This window comes from Puma concolor, chromosome D4 (assembly GCF_028749965.1).
Source record: "Puma concolor isolate L17-30 chromosome D4, mPumCon1.1.hap2, whole genome shotgun sequence".
NCBI lineage: Eukaryota > Metazoa > Chordata > Mammalia > Carnivora > Felidae > Puma > Puma concolor.
Genome location: NC_141679.1, coordinates 11,140,548 through 11,156,035, shown reverse-complemented (window position 1 = coordinate 11,156,035; position 15,488 = coordinate 11,140,548). Strand labels below are relative to the sequence as shown.

Below are 15,488 nucleotides of genomic sequence, written 5' to 3'. Positions count from 1 at the left end.
TTCAAAATCATCGTAGACTGAAATGTGAAGATTAAAACGACAATGATTCTAGAAGAAGACATAGGGAAGACATCTTTCTGACCTTCGGGTAAGCAAATATTTCTTGTAGAGGACAAAAAGTACAAACTAACTATACAAGAAAGTATTAATAAACTAAACTTCATCAAAATTTAAGGGGCGCCCGGGGGGCTCAGTTGGTTAAGCATCCCACTTCAGCCCAGGTTATGATTTCACGGTTCGTGAGTTCAAGCCCCGCATCAGGCTCTGTGCTGACAGCTCACAGCCTGAAGCCTGCTTCGGGTTCTGTGTCTCCCTCTCTCTGACCCTCCCCTGCTCGCACTGTCTCTCTCTCTTTCTCAAAAGTAAAAAACATTAAAAACAATTTTTTTTTAAATTTAAAACTTCTGAGCTAAATGGCGGATGGACATTAAGAAGGGCCCCTGTTGGGATGAGCCCTGGGTGTTGTATGTAAGCAAAAAATCTCTGGGTCCTACCCTGGAAAAAAATACTACACTGTATGTTAACTGACTTGAATCTAAATAAATAAACTTTAAGAAAATCAAAACTTCAGCTCATCAAAAGGCACCATTAAAAATATGAAAAGCCAAGGGGCGCCTGGGTGGCGCAGTCGGTTAAGCGTCCGACTTCAGCCAGGTCACGATCTCGCGGTCCGTGAGTTCGAGCCCCGCGTCGGGCTCTGGGCTGATGGCTCGGAGCCTGGAGCCTGTTTCCGATTCTGTGTCTCCCTCTCTCTCTGCCCCTCCCCCGTTCATGCTCTGTCTCTCTCTGTCCCAAAAATAAATAAACGTTGAAAAAAAAAAAATTTAAATAAAAAATAAAAAAAAAAAAATAAAAATATGAAAAGCCAAGCAACAGGCAGGGAGGAAATATTTGCAACACACACATCTGACAAAAAAAAAAACATGATCGAGACTCTATAAAGAACTTCTATAAATCAATAACAAAAGATAACCTAATTTTTTAAATGAACAGATACAATTAGCATATGAAAATGAGCTCAACATCACTAGTTACTACAATGATGCAAATCTAAACCAAAAGAAAAGAGAACATTTCAAAACGCAGAAGGACTCCTTGGCAGGAGTCTCCCAGAACATGAATGTGTATTGGGGGCTTTTGTTTTAAAGACTACAGTATCTTTTTGACTTGAAGCCTGTGCAAAGGGCTTTCCCCCTCACCCTTCACCAGAATGAAACCACAAATAATCAGCTACTAGTAGGAACAGACAGCAAAGACTCAAGGAGACTGGAGACTCAGAGTGACTTCAGTTCAAGAGATGTCTGTCCACCCCACCCCAGATCTTGCTTTTGGTTTCTCTCTGCTAAAAGATCTGCTTCTCAACAAGCTGCTGACTCAACCAGGGTCTTGACACAAGGGCTGCTCTTGGAGTCAAAGGGTACAAAGATTCCTAGGATAGAAGCAACAGAGGACTGGTTTCTCTAGAGGATACTGAACCAAATAGGGATTAAACTGTGTCCTAGATACACCTGCTCAGGCAAGAGAAACAAAAGCAAAACTACACTATTGGGACTACACCCAAAGAAAAGCTCTTGTACAGCAAAGGCAACTGGTAACAGAATAAAAAGGCAATGTACTGAATGGGAGAAGATATTTGCAAACAATATATACAATGAGGGGTCAATATTCAAAAGATATAAAAAACTTACACAACTCAACACAAAAAAAACCCACAAATAATCTAATTAAAAGTGGGCAGGAGGGGCACCCGGGTGGCTCAGTCAGTTAGGTGTCCGGCTTCGGCTCAGGTCACGATCTCACAGTTGGCGAGTTCGAGCCCCACATTGGGCTCTGGGCTGACAGCTCAGAGCCTGGAGCCTGCTTGGGATTCTGTCTGTCTGTCTATTTCTCTCTCTTCTGCCCCTCCCCCACTTCAATTCTGTTTCTCCTTCTCAAAAATGAATAAACATTAAAAAAAAAAAGTGGGCAGAAGACCTAAACAGACATTTTTCCAAAGAAGACATACAGATGGCCACAGACACATGAAAAGATGCCCAACATCACGGATCATCGTGGAAATGTAAATCAAAACCACAATGAGATGTCACTTCACATCTATGAGAATGGCTAGAATAAAAAAGACATGAAATAACCAGTGTTGGTGAGGATGTGGAGAAAAAGGAACCCTTGCACACTGTTGGTGGGAATGTCAATTAATACAGATACCATGGAAAACGGTATGAAGGGCTCTCAAAAAATTACAAATACAATTATCATATGATCCAGTAATTCCACTACTGGGTGTTTACTCATAGAAAATGAAAACATTAATTTGAAACGATATGTGTACCCCTTTATTTACTGCAGCATTATTTATAATAGATAGCCAAGATACAGAAACAACCCAAGTGTCCTTCCAGAGATGAAAGGATAAAGAAAGGGCATATATGTAAATGGAATATTCCTCAGCTGTTAAATACAATGTGATATAATGCTAAGTGAAATAAGTCAATTGAAGAAAAACAAATACCATAGGATTTCACTCATAGGTGGAATTTAAGAAACAAAACAAAAAAAAAAAAAGAGAGAGAAAGAGAGACAAACAAACAAAAAAAAACCAGACTCTTAAAAACAGAGAACAAACTGGTGGTTGCCAGAGGGCAGGTAGGTGGGAGGATGGGTGAAAGGGGTGAAGGGGATTGAGAGTATACTTAATTATGATGAGCACTGAGTAATATATAGAATCGTTGAATCGCATTGTGGGCCGGAAACTAATATACCACTATATGTTAATTACACTTCAATTAAAAAAAAAAAAAAAAAAAAGGAAATGATACTTTGCACTCACTGGAATTGCCAAAGTAGAAGAGATTGACAAAAAAGAATGAGACACAGGGATCGGATACATCCGTCAAGTTCCCACAGCTAAGCAGCGGCAGAACCGGGAATCCAGTTCAGGCCACCTGATGCTTCACGTCCCTATCAAGCACACTACACGCGTCTCTAAGTTCCCACACTTCCATCAGTTCCCGCCGGAGTAGGGGAGAATGAGGGACAGTTACCCACAAAGGGGACAGTGACGTCAGAAGCATACCGTAACGTTTTCCACGGTGACATCCTTGCTTACCTGTCCAGGGCCGTGCTGGTGGGCATACTCCTCCCAAACCCTCGCACCCCCATCTGCCGGAAATATGGAATGCAAGAGAGGTTGGCAGCAATGATGGCCAGGGAGTCAGAAGGGCTCACAAAGAAGCCATTCTGGCCGAGGATCATATAACGGTCCTGTCGGAAAGAATGTGTGAAAACGATGAGACAGAGCCATCTGCTGCTAGCAGCCCGTTCCCACCAGCAGCACAAGCTTCTTGACTGCCCTCCTATATTTAAACAACCTCAAACAACTTGAATGAGGCTACAGGGGGCATGAGAAACCTTTTAAATTCCTGAGTCCTGGAGGGCCCGTGATCTTGGCCAACTAGCAATGTGTTCAACCTGGTGAACTGTGGATGATGACCTTGAGCTTCCGTAGCCCCCGTGTACTTTATTTCACACTTTCCCCCAAAACACAATGGAGAACGAGAGTTATAGCTGAAAGAGCTGTTGTCTTCATGCGGCGCTTTCAACAAAACCAACCATACAGAGAGATTTATCGCATGAATTTTTTTTTTAAGACATAACCTTTTTTCACAGCATAAGGCTAACCTAGAACTAAGAAAAGCAAAAGCTATTTAATTGCAATATGGAAGAGCATTAAACAGAAGAATAGATGCAGAGCCCAGTTAGGGTTCAAATGTGCCATATGTCAACCGGCCCCAGGAATTCTCTGGCTTCCAGGGGCGGGCTTATTACATGGCAAAAGGGTCAGCAGGCAGAGAACTTTCCTACTTACCCCATCAGCATCAAATGCCGCTCCAAATCCATATTCCCCTCCTTTCATAGCTTCCAGAAGGGTTGTTGCATATGTCAGGTTTGGGTCAGGATGCTGCCCCCCGAAATCTTCCAGAGGGACACAGTTTATTGCAGAATTGGCTGGGGCTCCCAGCTCATCACACAGAACTTTTCTCACATAGGGTCCCATAACTGAAAAGAGATACACGCAGCAATATGAAATCTTTAAAGAAACCCCCAAATGTCTTCTATCCTGGGTAAAACAAGAAGGGCAATTTAAGAGCACAGAATAAATAAATTCGCCAAGCTTTTTCAAGACACAACACAGAGTAATACTTCAGCTGACATTCATTGAGCACCTAATATGTGCCAATGACTATGCTGGGCAGTTACATAATATTTTTCTCCAAAACTTTTCTAATATGTTGCCAGAAAGAAATCAACTGCTTAATAATGATCCATTGTGTGCAGCTTTTTATGTACTGAAAACTTGAGCTAAATATATGCAAAAGCACTAAAAGGCTCCAATGATGTTCTTTGTCTCTGCCATCACTTTGACTCTGTCAAGTATATAATTAGACACTGTAAACCACTGTAGCATATAAAACGAAGCATATTTTACAAAATAAGTGCTAAGGGATGGTGTTTTCCAGTTCAACACACATTTATGGAGTGCCTACCATGGAATCCCAATGTTAAGAATGGAAGGCACCATTGGGGGGCCTGGGTGGCTCAGTCAGTTAAGCATCCGACTTCAGTCCATCTCATGATCTCACGGTTCATGAGTTTGAGCCCCGCATCCGGCTCTGTGCTGACAGCTCGGAGCCTGGAGCCTGCTTTGGATTCTGTGTCTCCCTCTCTCTCTGCCCTTCCCCCACTCATGCTCACACTATACCTCTGTCAAAAGTAAAAATTAAAAAAACTTAAAAAAAAAAAAGTGGGGCACCTGGGTGGCTCAGTCGGTTGAGCATCTGACTTCGGCTCAGGTCATGATCTCGCAGTTCACAAGCTCGAGCCCCGCATCAGGCTCTGGGCTGACAGCTCAGAGCCTGGAGCTTGCTTTGGATTCTGTGTCTCCCTCTCTCTGCTCCTCCCCCGCTCATTCTCTCTCTCTCTCTCTCTCTCTCTCTCTCTCTCAGAAATAAAGAAACTTTAAAAAAAAATTATAATAGAAAAAAAAAAAGAATGGAAGGCAACATATTCAAGGGATGCAAAGCACACAGTCCCTACATTACTGGCCTCTTAAAGCAGGGGTGGGATGAGTGAAATCGACAGGTGAGTGAATGCAATAGTAAGACTGTGCTATTCAATGTAGATTTATGAAATAATTAGATCTAACGGCTTAGGAGAAGAAACAACCACAGGCAAGGTTTCAAGAAGGAGGTAGCATTTCCAAGAAGACTTGAAGAAAGAATATAGAGATGGGGACTGGGGATGTCATCCAAATGGAAATGATATTATAAACAAGGGAATAGAGCCAGAGCACACACATACAGCACATCTGGGGACCAGCATGCAATCCTGTTGGCTGAAATATATGTAAAGCATTGCTTTCCATTTATTTTCCACTGATAAGATGCAAATGTCAAATAGTGAACATCTTTTGACTTTGCATTTTAGGTTTCCTTTGGAGAACCAATCCTTTCCCCATCTCAGTTCTTATAATACAGACATGGCTAAATTCCATTTCCCCCACGGCTGAGAAGGTGACCTAGATGTGCCCAATCAATGCCCTCCATCCACAGTGATTGATTCAGAGATGGACATATAGTACAACCTAGGCAATGAGGCTCAAAACCAGCTACATTATTCAAACTATTTAGAAAGAGAAGCTGTATTCCCTCTAGGCCAGATAATGAATGCTAGGGCAAGAACCTGAAAGATCTTTTTCTGGGGAATATGATTGGCCCAATAAGAAAGAACTAAACAGCCCACACAAATGACCTTAGAGTAAAGCCCATGGAGGACGAGCTCCACACATGAGCTCCGATCTCCCAATAAAAATTTTAGTGCCTCATTCTTAAACATGCCAGACAGCCAAGGATCACCAAACTTTTGGAAAATGCAATTAACATGAGACCAAAACAAAAAGCATAAAGAACAACCTGGAGGAAACAGAAACTATAAGGAGAAGAAAAATTTTTAAATATATACCAGCAATATTTTAACAGAGATTAATAAGATATGATAAAATGGCTAAAATTAAAAAGACTGAGAATACCAAGTGAGGACATGGAAAAAGCGAAGCCCTCATACACTGATGGTGGTGCAAACGGCACAGCCACTTTGGGTAACAGTTTGGCGGTTTCTTATAAAGAGAAATATGCACTTGTCCTATGACTCAGAAATCTCAGATCTAAGACAAATGAAATCAAGTAACGCATAAAGACGTGTTCACAAATGTTGATAGGAACTTTGTAGAAGCCAAAACCTAGAAATAACCCTAACTATATCACCTGGTGAATAAATAAACAAACTGTGGTTCATCCATACAATGGAATCCTACTCATTGGTAACAAGGAACCACTCCTGATATATACAACACCACGAATCCGTCTCCAAAACTTTACGTGCGTGAAAGAAGCCTAAAATAAAGGGGTATATATTTTGTGCTTCCATTTACATGGCTTTCTGTAAAAGGCAAAATTATAGGGGCAAAAGCAGATGAGTGATTTCCAGGAGCTATGGGTTAGGATAAGGGGTATGATTACAAAGTGCCACAAGGTAATTTTCTAGAGTGGGGGAAATTCTCTATATCTTGAATGTCATAGTCATCACATGACTATATATTTTTGTCAAACTTCATCAAACTGTATGCCTAAAAGATGTCAGTTTTACCACGTATAAATCAGTAAACCTGACATTTAAAAAATATGGCACTCATGAAACATGAATAGGCCCACTATTTTTTAAAAGAGATTATTTGGAAATGAAAAAACAGTTTTTGGAAATTAGAAATACGATAGTGGAACTGAAAAACTTAATGGGAGGGCTTAGAAAAAAAGTTGAGGAAATCTCCCAGAAAGTAGCACAAAACAAAGAAAAGGAAAATAGGGGTGGCGGGGGAGGTGTAGAGGAGAGAATAGGAACACTAATACCTAAACAATAACCATTCTGGAAGGAAAGGAAAGAGAAAATAATAGAGGAAATCATTCAAGAAGTAATTTAAGAAAATGCTCCAGAATTAAAGGATACAAGTTTCCAGACTAAGAGGATCTCCCAAGTACCCAGCACAACAGAAGAAAACAGTCCCACATTAAGACCCATCAGTACAAAAGGTAGGAACAGTAATGATAAGCCAAAGACCCTAAAAGCCTCCAGAGAAGAAAAAGCAAAGATTTCATACCTGGATTAAAAATCAGAATAGCATCAGATTTCTCAAATTCAATACAATTGGCTATAAGGCAATGGAGCAATGCCCTCAAACTTCTGAAGGAAAGTAATATCCATCTTAAATTTCTATATCTAGACAAATAAATATCCCGTGAGAACAAGAAGAAAAAAAAGGTATTTTCAGATATGCAATGACTCAACACATTCAGCTCCCATCAGGTTTCTCTCCGAGCTCCTGGAGAATCTGTTCCTCCAAAACAAGGAGGTAAATCACAAAAATGGAAGACAAAGGATGTGGACATAAGGAGAGTCAACATGAGAAAGGGGTAAAGAGAATTACTAGAATGATGATAAGGACAACAACAACTCAAGAGAGCAACCAGTGCAGAGGGGAGCACATCAGAGATCTCCAGGAACATGAAGTGAGAAGATATAGATCCTGGGAGAGTATGGGGATTAAGAGTTATGATAGTGTAGACACTGGACACCAATCTTACCAAAATGATGATATAATTAGTGTATCTGAACACACACACATTGTGTGAATATCCATGAACCCAATCTTCCTCATAATCTCAGAAACCCAACATGGGTAGAGGCCTCTTCAACATTTTTTGGCCACCAATTGGGAGAAGACCACGAACTTACCTCCGTGCATCGCATCAACTCGGATCTTCAGTTGGCCGGGCCCTGTCAGCAAACTCTTGATGGCATTAAAGTCAAAGATGGTCCGAAGGAGGTTGAGATAGATATCTACTGGGTCCACTATCTCCACTAAGGATAGAAAAGCAAAAGGAAACGTCAATGACCATACCCATGAAGTATACTTGGGAACGAAAAGAAGAATCACTACCCTAAAAGCATGAAGTTCCGATCACAGTTCCATCAGAACCCTACACAGCACGTGGGAAGCCAAGTGCCCATTTGTAGGCTAAGTCACAAATTAAGGCACAATCAAGATCCTACACACTTTTCAGGCCATTATCGGGTATAAATAGTACAAGTTATACGTCCTTCTTTGCACATGAAAAATCAACCCCAAAATAAAGTCGTTCGGATAAAAACTACGCCCTCTTATCCCACCATCCTTCTAACACCTCCTCCCCCAAAAATGCACACACCCCAATGCTAAGAGGCACCTGGGCACACCCTGTTCCTCTCCTGTGGGGGTTAGCCAAACAATGACTCAGCAGGCTTGGAACAAATCAAGGAGTGACTTCAGTGATCCGTATTTTCTAAATGCCTTTGTGACCACCAAATCCAGGGTTGGAATTGGTGATGAAGGATAGATTCTCGAGTCTGTGCGAAGTCTCTCGTGTGCCCAGTCCAGTCCCAATTTCAGGGTCAGTGCCAGATACTTAGAAATCCTCGTTAAACACGAATGTTCTTCAATGTCTGTTACCACCCGATGACCAGAAATCCAAAACTAGTCTTTTCCAGTTATTTGACAGATACACAAAACCCAAAACACATTACATTTTTCAGACTTGGCCATCAGCATGTAATTAATACTGAGAAAATACTTTCCCTAGAATAGTAAATATTTGACTCTTTAGGCACTAAAATTTGTCCATAAGCCCTGCTTTTAAACTCATACTTATGTTGACATGTATGGATGTTGTCTTTCAAATTTTTCAAATTCTGAAATATTAAACCTGGTAAGATATTATCAATCTGTCTTTAATAATTTTCAGTAAATCCAGGCATAACATTTAATGGATAGAATTTAAAAATATTTTTTAGTGTTTTATTTATTTTCGAGAGAGATAGAGAGTGCGTGCAGGGCAGGGACAGAGAGAGAGGGGAACAGAAGATCTGAAGTGGGCTCTGTGCTGAGAGCAGCAAGCCCAATGTGGGGCTCGAACTCACAAACTGTGACATCGTGGCCTGAGCCGAAGTCAGATGCTCAACTGAATGAGCCACCCAGGCACCCCTAATGGATGGAATTTTAATATTCTATATGAAACTGTCTCATCATCTTGTCAAATACAAATCTAAAAATATTTTTCCTTGCACTTAAATCAATGTAGTATGCGTGCCCATTCATATATACTGTAATTAGTTTTTAATGAACACAAAATGGTTTGTGTTCACTAAAAAGTAATCCTTTGGGGCGCCCGGGTGGCTCAGTTGGTTAAGCGTCTGACTTCAGCTCAGGTCATGATCTCACTCTCCGTGAGTTCGAGTCCCGCATCGGGCTCTGTGCTGACAGCTCGGAGCCTGGAGCCTGCTTCAGATTCTGTGTCTCCCTCTCTCTCTGCCTCTCCCCTGCTCATGTTCTGTCTCTGTCTCAAAAATACATAAAAACATTTAAAAAAATTTTTTAAGTAATCTTTTGACATGAGGGGGATATTAATTATACAATAAACTAAGTAATTAATAAAGTGATGACTAATCTTTTGACATGAGGAGGATATTAATTTGTACAATAAATCAAGGATTTATATGAAATGTAGACCTAAAAATGGTTAAGATGGAAAAGTTTACGTTATGTATATTCTACCACAATAAAAAAAATAATAATTTATAAAACAAAAGGTTATGTCCTAAATACGTTAGAAGTCTTACTCACTCTGTAAGATACGAGAATATTTTTGGCAGTTTCATTCTGGTTCTTTAATTCTTGAACCGCTTGCCTAAATATACTTGGTATTCATAGCAGATAACACATGGTAAACAGAAATGTAAAAAACAAGGAAGTAGAATTCAGTGAAAACTGAAAGTTCGCGTCAAGTAGTTCATGCTCTTGACCCTTTAAGGGGAAATGCCAAGGAATGAACGTGTTTCCAATTAACTCAAGCCTTGCTCAACATTTAAAGCAGCAAGAACACAGCACATAGATCATCCCAAACACTCATCCCCAAATTCTTCCTGGAAGCCAAGGAATTCTTCTGCCCACCTCCTGGTATCCGGAGCATTTGAGAAAACTCAGCACACTAGCAACGGGGCTGCATCAACTGCCTGACTCTGAGCTCACCAAAGACACGGGGGTCTCTGGAACAACCATAAAAATCGTGAAGGAACCAAAAATCAATAAATCAATAACAACTGCTTCCTGACGGTAACGCCTGGTTTTTCCCAGTCACTTCCTTGTCCAGTTTTCCCAAATGTATGTACACAAGCATGTTTAAGTCATTTTGTTTCACGTAATACGTCTCTTGTCGATAGTTGTCAAGACATCGCGTGCGCATGTGTGTGTGCGTGTGCACGCTCCCAGCTAGATTTACAAAGGAGGCACATGGCTTCCAGTATCACGTGGCTTTCAGTCAATGTCTGCCGATTGGCTAAGCAAGCAATGGACTCAAAATCCTTCAAGAAAAAGGCAGTCGTGTTAGCTTAACAGTGTGACCCCGCAACAGTCCATTTCAAGGTTTTCTCTGTCCCACAAATGCCATGTGCCTGTCAGCCAGGCATTTCATCCTTTTAGTTAAGTCAACTAAAGACAACACCTTAACACAAACTGTAGTCAAGCTTATAGGGCACTAAAGGAGTAAATAGTTGGCTTTATCACTAATTGTATGCCTTCTAGGCAAAAGCAGTAAGATAAAAGAGAGGGGAATAATAATATGCTATACGCATATTATATGATATTGATGGTATTATACGGTTCAATATTAACCCACAAATTTAAAGGTTATAATCTGAGTACTCCAGAAATTTTAGTCACTCTACGGTATAGGATATTTGGGGCAATTTCATTCTGTTCGTTGCCTAACTCCATTCAGTACTTACTGAGTTCCTTTGTAAAATCTCCTAACACAGTACTTGCTATAGAATAGGTGACTACTTGTGCATTAAATCAAGTTGAATGGCATGGTTCTGGCTTGGAAAAGAAATGCCTACCTTCCATGGGCCATTTTAAGAACCCCACTACCTTGTTGAGTCTCTCCTCAACTGTTTAAGGCATTCCAGCATCTTCGCCTTAATTGATTAGAAAAGCAAAGACATGTTTTGGCAATTCAGAGACTATCCTTGGAACGCTATAACGGAGTCAGCCATGACATTTTTCCTCTACTGAAAGTGATCTTGGGTTTAGAAAGTCATTTTCGAAAGTTGCCAGTTCTGAAGATCTTGGCTGCTCTGACTTCTCGGTGCACCACAGTCGTGGTACATCTATTTCTCAAAAATCAATCCCCAAATGGACAATCCAAACGCTTTAATGTGTGCCCTCCCCTGCAGAAGATAGAGTCACCCCCATTCACGGAGCTATTCTTTTTCAAAATATAATCTATTACCTCTGAATGGCTTGAATTTGTTCTCCAGGTCAAATTCTTGTCTTCCAAGCCGAGATAGGTCGATTCGAAGATCAGGACATATGGCGTACTCCTCAATTGTCTTGCTGATCTGATAGATTTTGTCGGAGACCACATCTGGGGCAGGACCTAACACGTGAAAATAGCGCGTCACCCAAAAGAAATTTTTTAAAAGGTGTCTGCAGTTTCGATCAGGGATGTGTCATCTCCTTCACCGCCAAGCAAAAGAAAGGTGCATTTGTTCTCCAAACAGTGGACAAACAGTTCACAGTTCGGTTAGCCTCTGTATTCCTTATGCTGTATTCATCCATGATGGAGGAAATTTGGTCAGCCTCACCTGTTCTACATAGGCTAATAACCCACATGTTTGTTTGTCTGAATCCGCTTCTGAGTAATGATACAACTTCCCTAAAAATAGTTTCACACCTGCTAGGGAGACCCGGTTATGTAATCTGCTTTATTCAGGATATGAGACATCAATGGGGTATGCACTTGACACAAGTGAGGGATCCCAGATTTAAACTGCAGCCTCCTAAGTGCATCTAGAGAAAGAAAGTATGGCTTCTACTCCCAGGTCTGCTGCCTTGTTGAGGCAGCTTACAGGGTCAACTATTTCCCCCAACTCACGCTCTCTAGTGACTTCCAAGTTCTTAAAAGGAGGTTAAAGCAGGGTGCCTGGGTGGTTCAGTCGGTTAAGCTTCTGACTCTTGGTTTCGGCTCAGGTCACGATCTCATGGTTTTGTGGGTTTGAGCCCCGCATCGGGCTCTGCACCGGCAGCACAGCCTGTGCTTGGGATTCTCGGTCTCCCTCTTTCTCTGCCCCTCCCCCACTCACTCTGCCTCTCTCAAAATACACAAATAAAGTTAAAAACTTTTTTAAATAGGGGCGCCTGGGTGGCTCAGTTGGTTAAGCGTCCAACTGCGGCTCAGGTCATGATCTCACGGTTCGTGGGTTCAAGCCCCGCGTCGGGGCTCTGTGCTGACAGCTCGGAGCCCGGAGCCTGCTTCGCATTCTGTGTCTCCCTCTCTCTCTGCCCCTCCCCTGCTCATGCTCTGTCTCTCTCTCTCTCCTTCAAAAATAAATAAATAAATAAATTAATTAATTAATTAATTAAAACACCTAAAAAATTAAAAAAAAACTTTTTTAAATAAATGAAATAAGGTTTAAACAAAAAATATTTGATCCGTTTCCTTATAAAATCAAAAGGACTATTAGGTTGTGATACACTTTAAATGAATAGAAAATCAACAATTCGTCCTCTTTCTGTTTTTCTTTTCTTTTTAATTTTTACATCTTAATGCAAGTCACTTTAGATTTTTTGCAACAAGTTTGGGAAATCAAATGAGTACACTCAATCAAATGAGTACACTGAGATCTAAAATATAAACGATAGACAATAGATGGGTTGTGTATGAATTACCCAACTATATTGTAACTTTCAACTGAAGAGAAATCTAGAAATAATTTCTTTTCTATCCTAATCCTTAGAGCTACACTAATACAATAGCCAGCTCTGTCCCTCACTTTTAAACAGTCCGAATTTTAATGACAAAGCACACCTGTTTCCAAAAGGAAAACAGCTTCTAGAATGTTGGTTTTCTATGATGCCTATCAGCCACTCACATTGTTACCCTCACAGCTCATCAGCAACCTCTGTAGCCGCTGACAACTTCCAAGTTCCTTGACGTCATCTACTCCGATGACTTTTCCTCTTCATTTTAGCCAATGGCTGGCAGAGTCATACCTGAAGTATTGTTGTCGCTTGAAATCCTTTCAAAAATATCAAATTTGGTTGTCCTCAGCCCATAAATTCCTTATCTGCCAGCCACCCTACTCTGTACCTCTGCTGAACCTGCTCATTCCTATACTAATGCTCGTCATCACCTGATTAATCACAGGCTAGTGGTCCATTCTAGTTTCCGTGGTCTCTTATCCCAGGCAAGACCCTCTGGTCCACCATTTGAGCCATACCTTTGTTAGCATAATAACATGAGCCAACCTGTACTGAAACTTACATACACCGCATTTCACACTTTATATGGAATTGGGCACTCACAAAAAGCAGATGAAGGAAGAATTCTTATTATCCTCATTTTCCAAATGGGGAAACTGAAATTTGAAGAAGGGGGGAGACCCTTAACCAAGGTCCCATCACTGGTAATTAACAGAGGCTGGATTTTGAATCCTAATAGTCCGATGGCAGCTCAGACATCCGTAATGAGTACAAGCCCCCCTGAGGCCGTGCCAAGCCCACGCTGCCATTCCCCAACCCTGGGACATTGCCATCACCTTCCCCCACTGCTGCCATTCCCAGACTCCCCCACATTGCTGGGGGCGGTTACAAAATAACACCGACTGCTTGCCCCTAAGAATGAGGCTGCTTCACTGCACAACTTCCTATGAATTCTCAACAAATTTTCCAGAGTACCTTTTACAAAATATGTTCCAAGTCCCTTCTTTATCCTTGTCCCATGATCTGAGCAGGCAACCTTTCTTCTTACTTTCTTTTTGCATAGATCTAGGAACTATTTCCCCAGACTTCCATTCTGCACCCCTCAGAGTTGCTTCCTTCCCCATTTCCTTGCCTTCTTATTCAAATGTTCTGCCCTCTTCTCCGAATCTAGGCTCTGATTGAGCGCCACAGCTTACTGATTCTGTGACATGGCGTTAAGTTTTTGAAACCATTTTATTCCTCAGTCACTTCATCGGGCTGTTAGGAGGATTAAGGGAGACAATGCATGTAAATAAAGGTCGGACTATGGTGCCTGGCACATTGTAAGATTCAGAAAACATCCAGTATTTTTATTACTGATTCCATTTCCCCTCTAGCATCTTCCCCTATACTTAAAAACATGCTCACAATGGTCCTGTGCTCTAAATCCATTTTAAAAGCAACATAGTTCCAGGGACGCCTGGGGGGTTCAGTTAGTTAAGCGTCAGACTCTTGACTTCGGCTCAGGTCATGATCTCCCTCCCCATCATGAGTTCAAGCCCCGCGTTGGGCTCTGCACTGAGCACGGAGCCTCCTCGGGGTTCTCTCTCTCCGCCCTTCCTGCTGCTTATGCTCTGTCTCTCAAAATAAATAAATAAACACAAAATAAGATAAGATAAAATAAGAAGATAAGATAAGATAAGATAAGATAAGATAAGATAAGATAAGATAAGATAAAAACAACATAGTTGCAGATGCGTCCCATTTCCCTGAATGTGCCTACTAATTCCATAAAATGTATCTGTATGGCACACAATGAAAAGAGGTAAATGCTTCTCCCAAAAAAGAACTTATGGTAAAATTCATTCTACTTTCAGTGGGAAGAAACCAACTGAATCTCTCTATGCCATCAGGAATGTGAGCTTCATTAATGATGCCAAGGCATGGAAACATGAAGAATTAAGTGTAAGAGAGGGACTTTCAATATAGTCAAAGGCTAAATGATAAACTCAATCCCCTCCCTCTATGGCTGAGTAGGTCTCACTTCCTCCTGTAATTCAGTCTACAAAATGGGTATTTAAATAATATCTTCTCCCTTTATGCCGCACAGGATGTCATCGAGATGACTGAGGTGTTCTTACAAGATATGAAACCAAACATAAATTCCAAATGCTTACTTGAAATCCATTGTTTAGTTTGGCAACTTACATATCCTATTTCTCTGCAAACTCCCATTTTCTGAGCCCATTCGATTTCTTGCGTTAACAGCGTATAAAATACCTGAATACTGCCTGTTTTTTCCTGAAATTCTCAGTACCTGTTGCAAGACTAGATGTGGTCCTAGGTGTGATTTTTAATGAAGGAGAGCTTCTCCCATCACGGGACACTTTGTAAGGTGTTTTGCGGGTCTTTTTTTTTTTTTTTTTTTTTTTAACACTTGATGGGAGTGAAGTTCCTTTGCTTGGATAATGTCCCAAATGGCTGTAGGGAGGGGGAAATAACAAATATTGCCTTCAGATTCATAAAAGTAACTGCTGTTGGTTAAAAATCAGCTCCTACCCACCTATAATAGCAGACTCAGGGTTCAAGATTAAAATTTAGAGAC

The 15,488-nt window shown here is 41.1% G+C and overlaps 1 protein-coding gene across 1 annotated transcript in view; it reads right to left on the bottom strand.

Moving 5' to 3' along the window:
* Positions 1 to 15,488, bottom strand: part of PGM5 (phosphoglucomutase 5) — a 181,396-nt gene that overhangs the window by 142,623 nt on the left and 23,285 nt on the right. Inside the window, exons 3-6 of the mRNA XM_086684957.1 lie at positions 11,433 to 11,579; positions 7,846 to 7,971; positions 3,866 to 4,056; positions 3,107 to 3,261 (exon numbers count right to left, since the gene is read on the bottom strand). Coding sequence (XP_086541083.1) covers positions 3,107 to 3,261; positions 3,866 to 4,056; positions 7,846 to 7,971; positions 11,433 to 11,579 — 619 coding nt within the window. The remainder of the gene's footprint in view (positions 1 to 3,106; positions 3,262 to 3,865; positions 4,057 to 7,845; positions 7,972 to 11,432; positions 11,580 to 15,488) is intronic.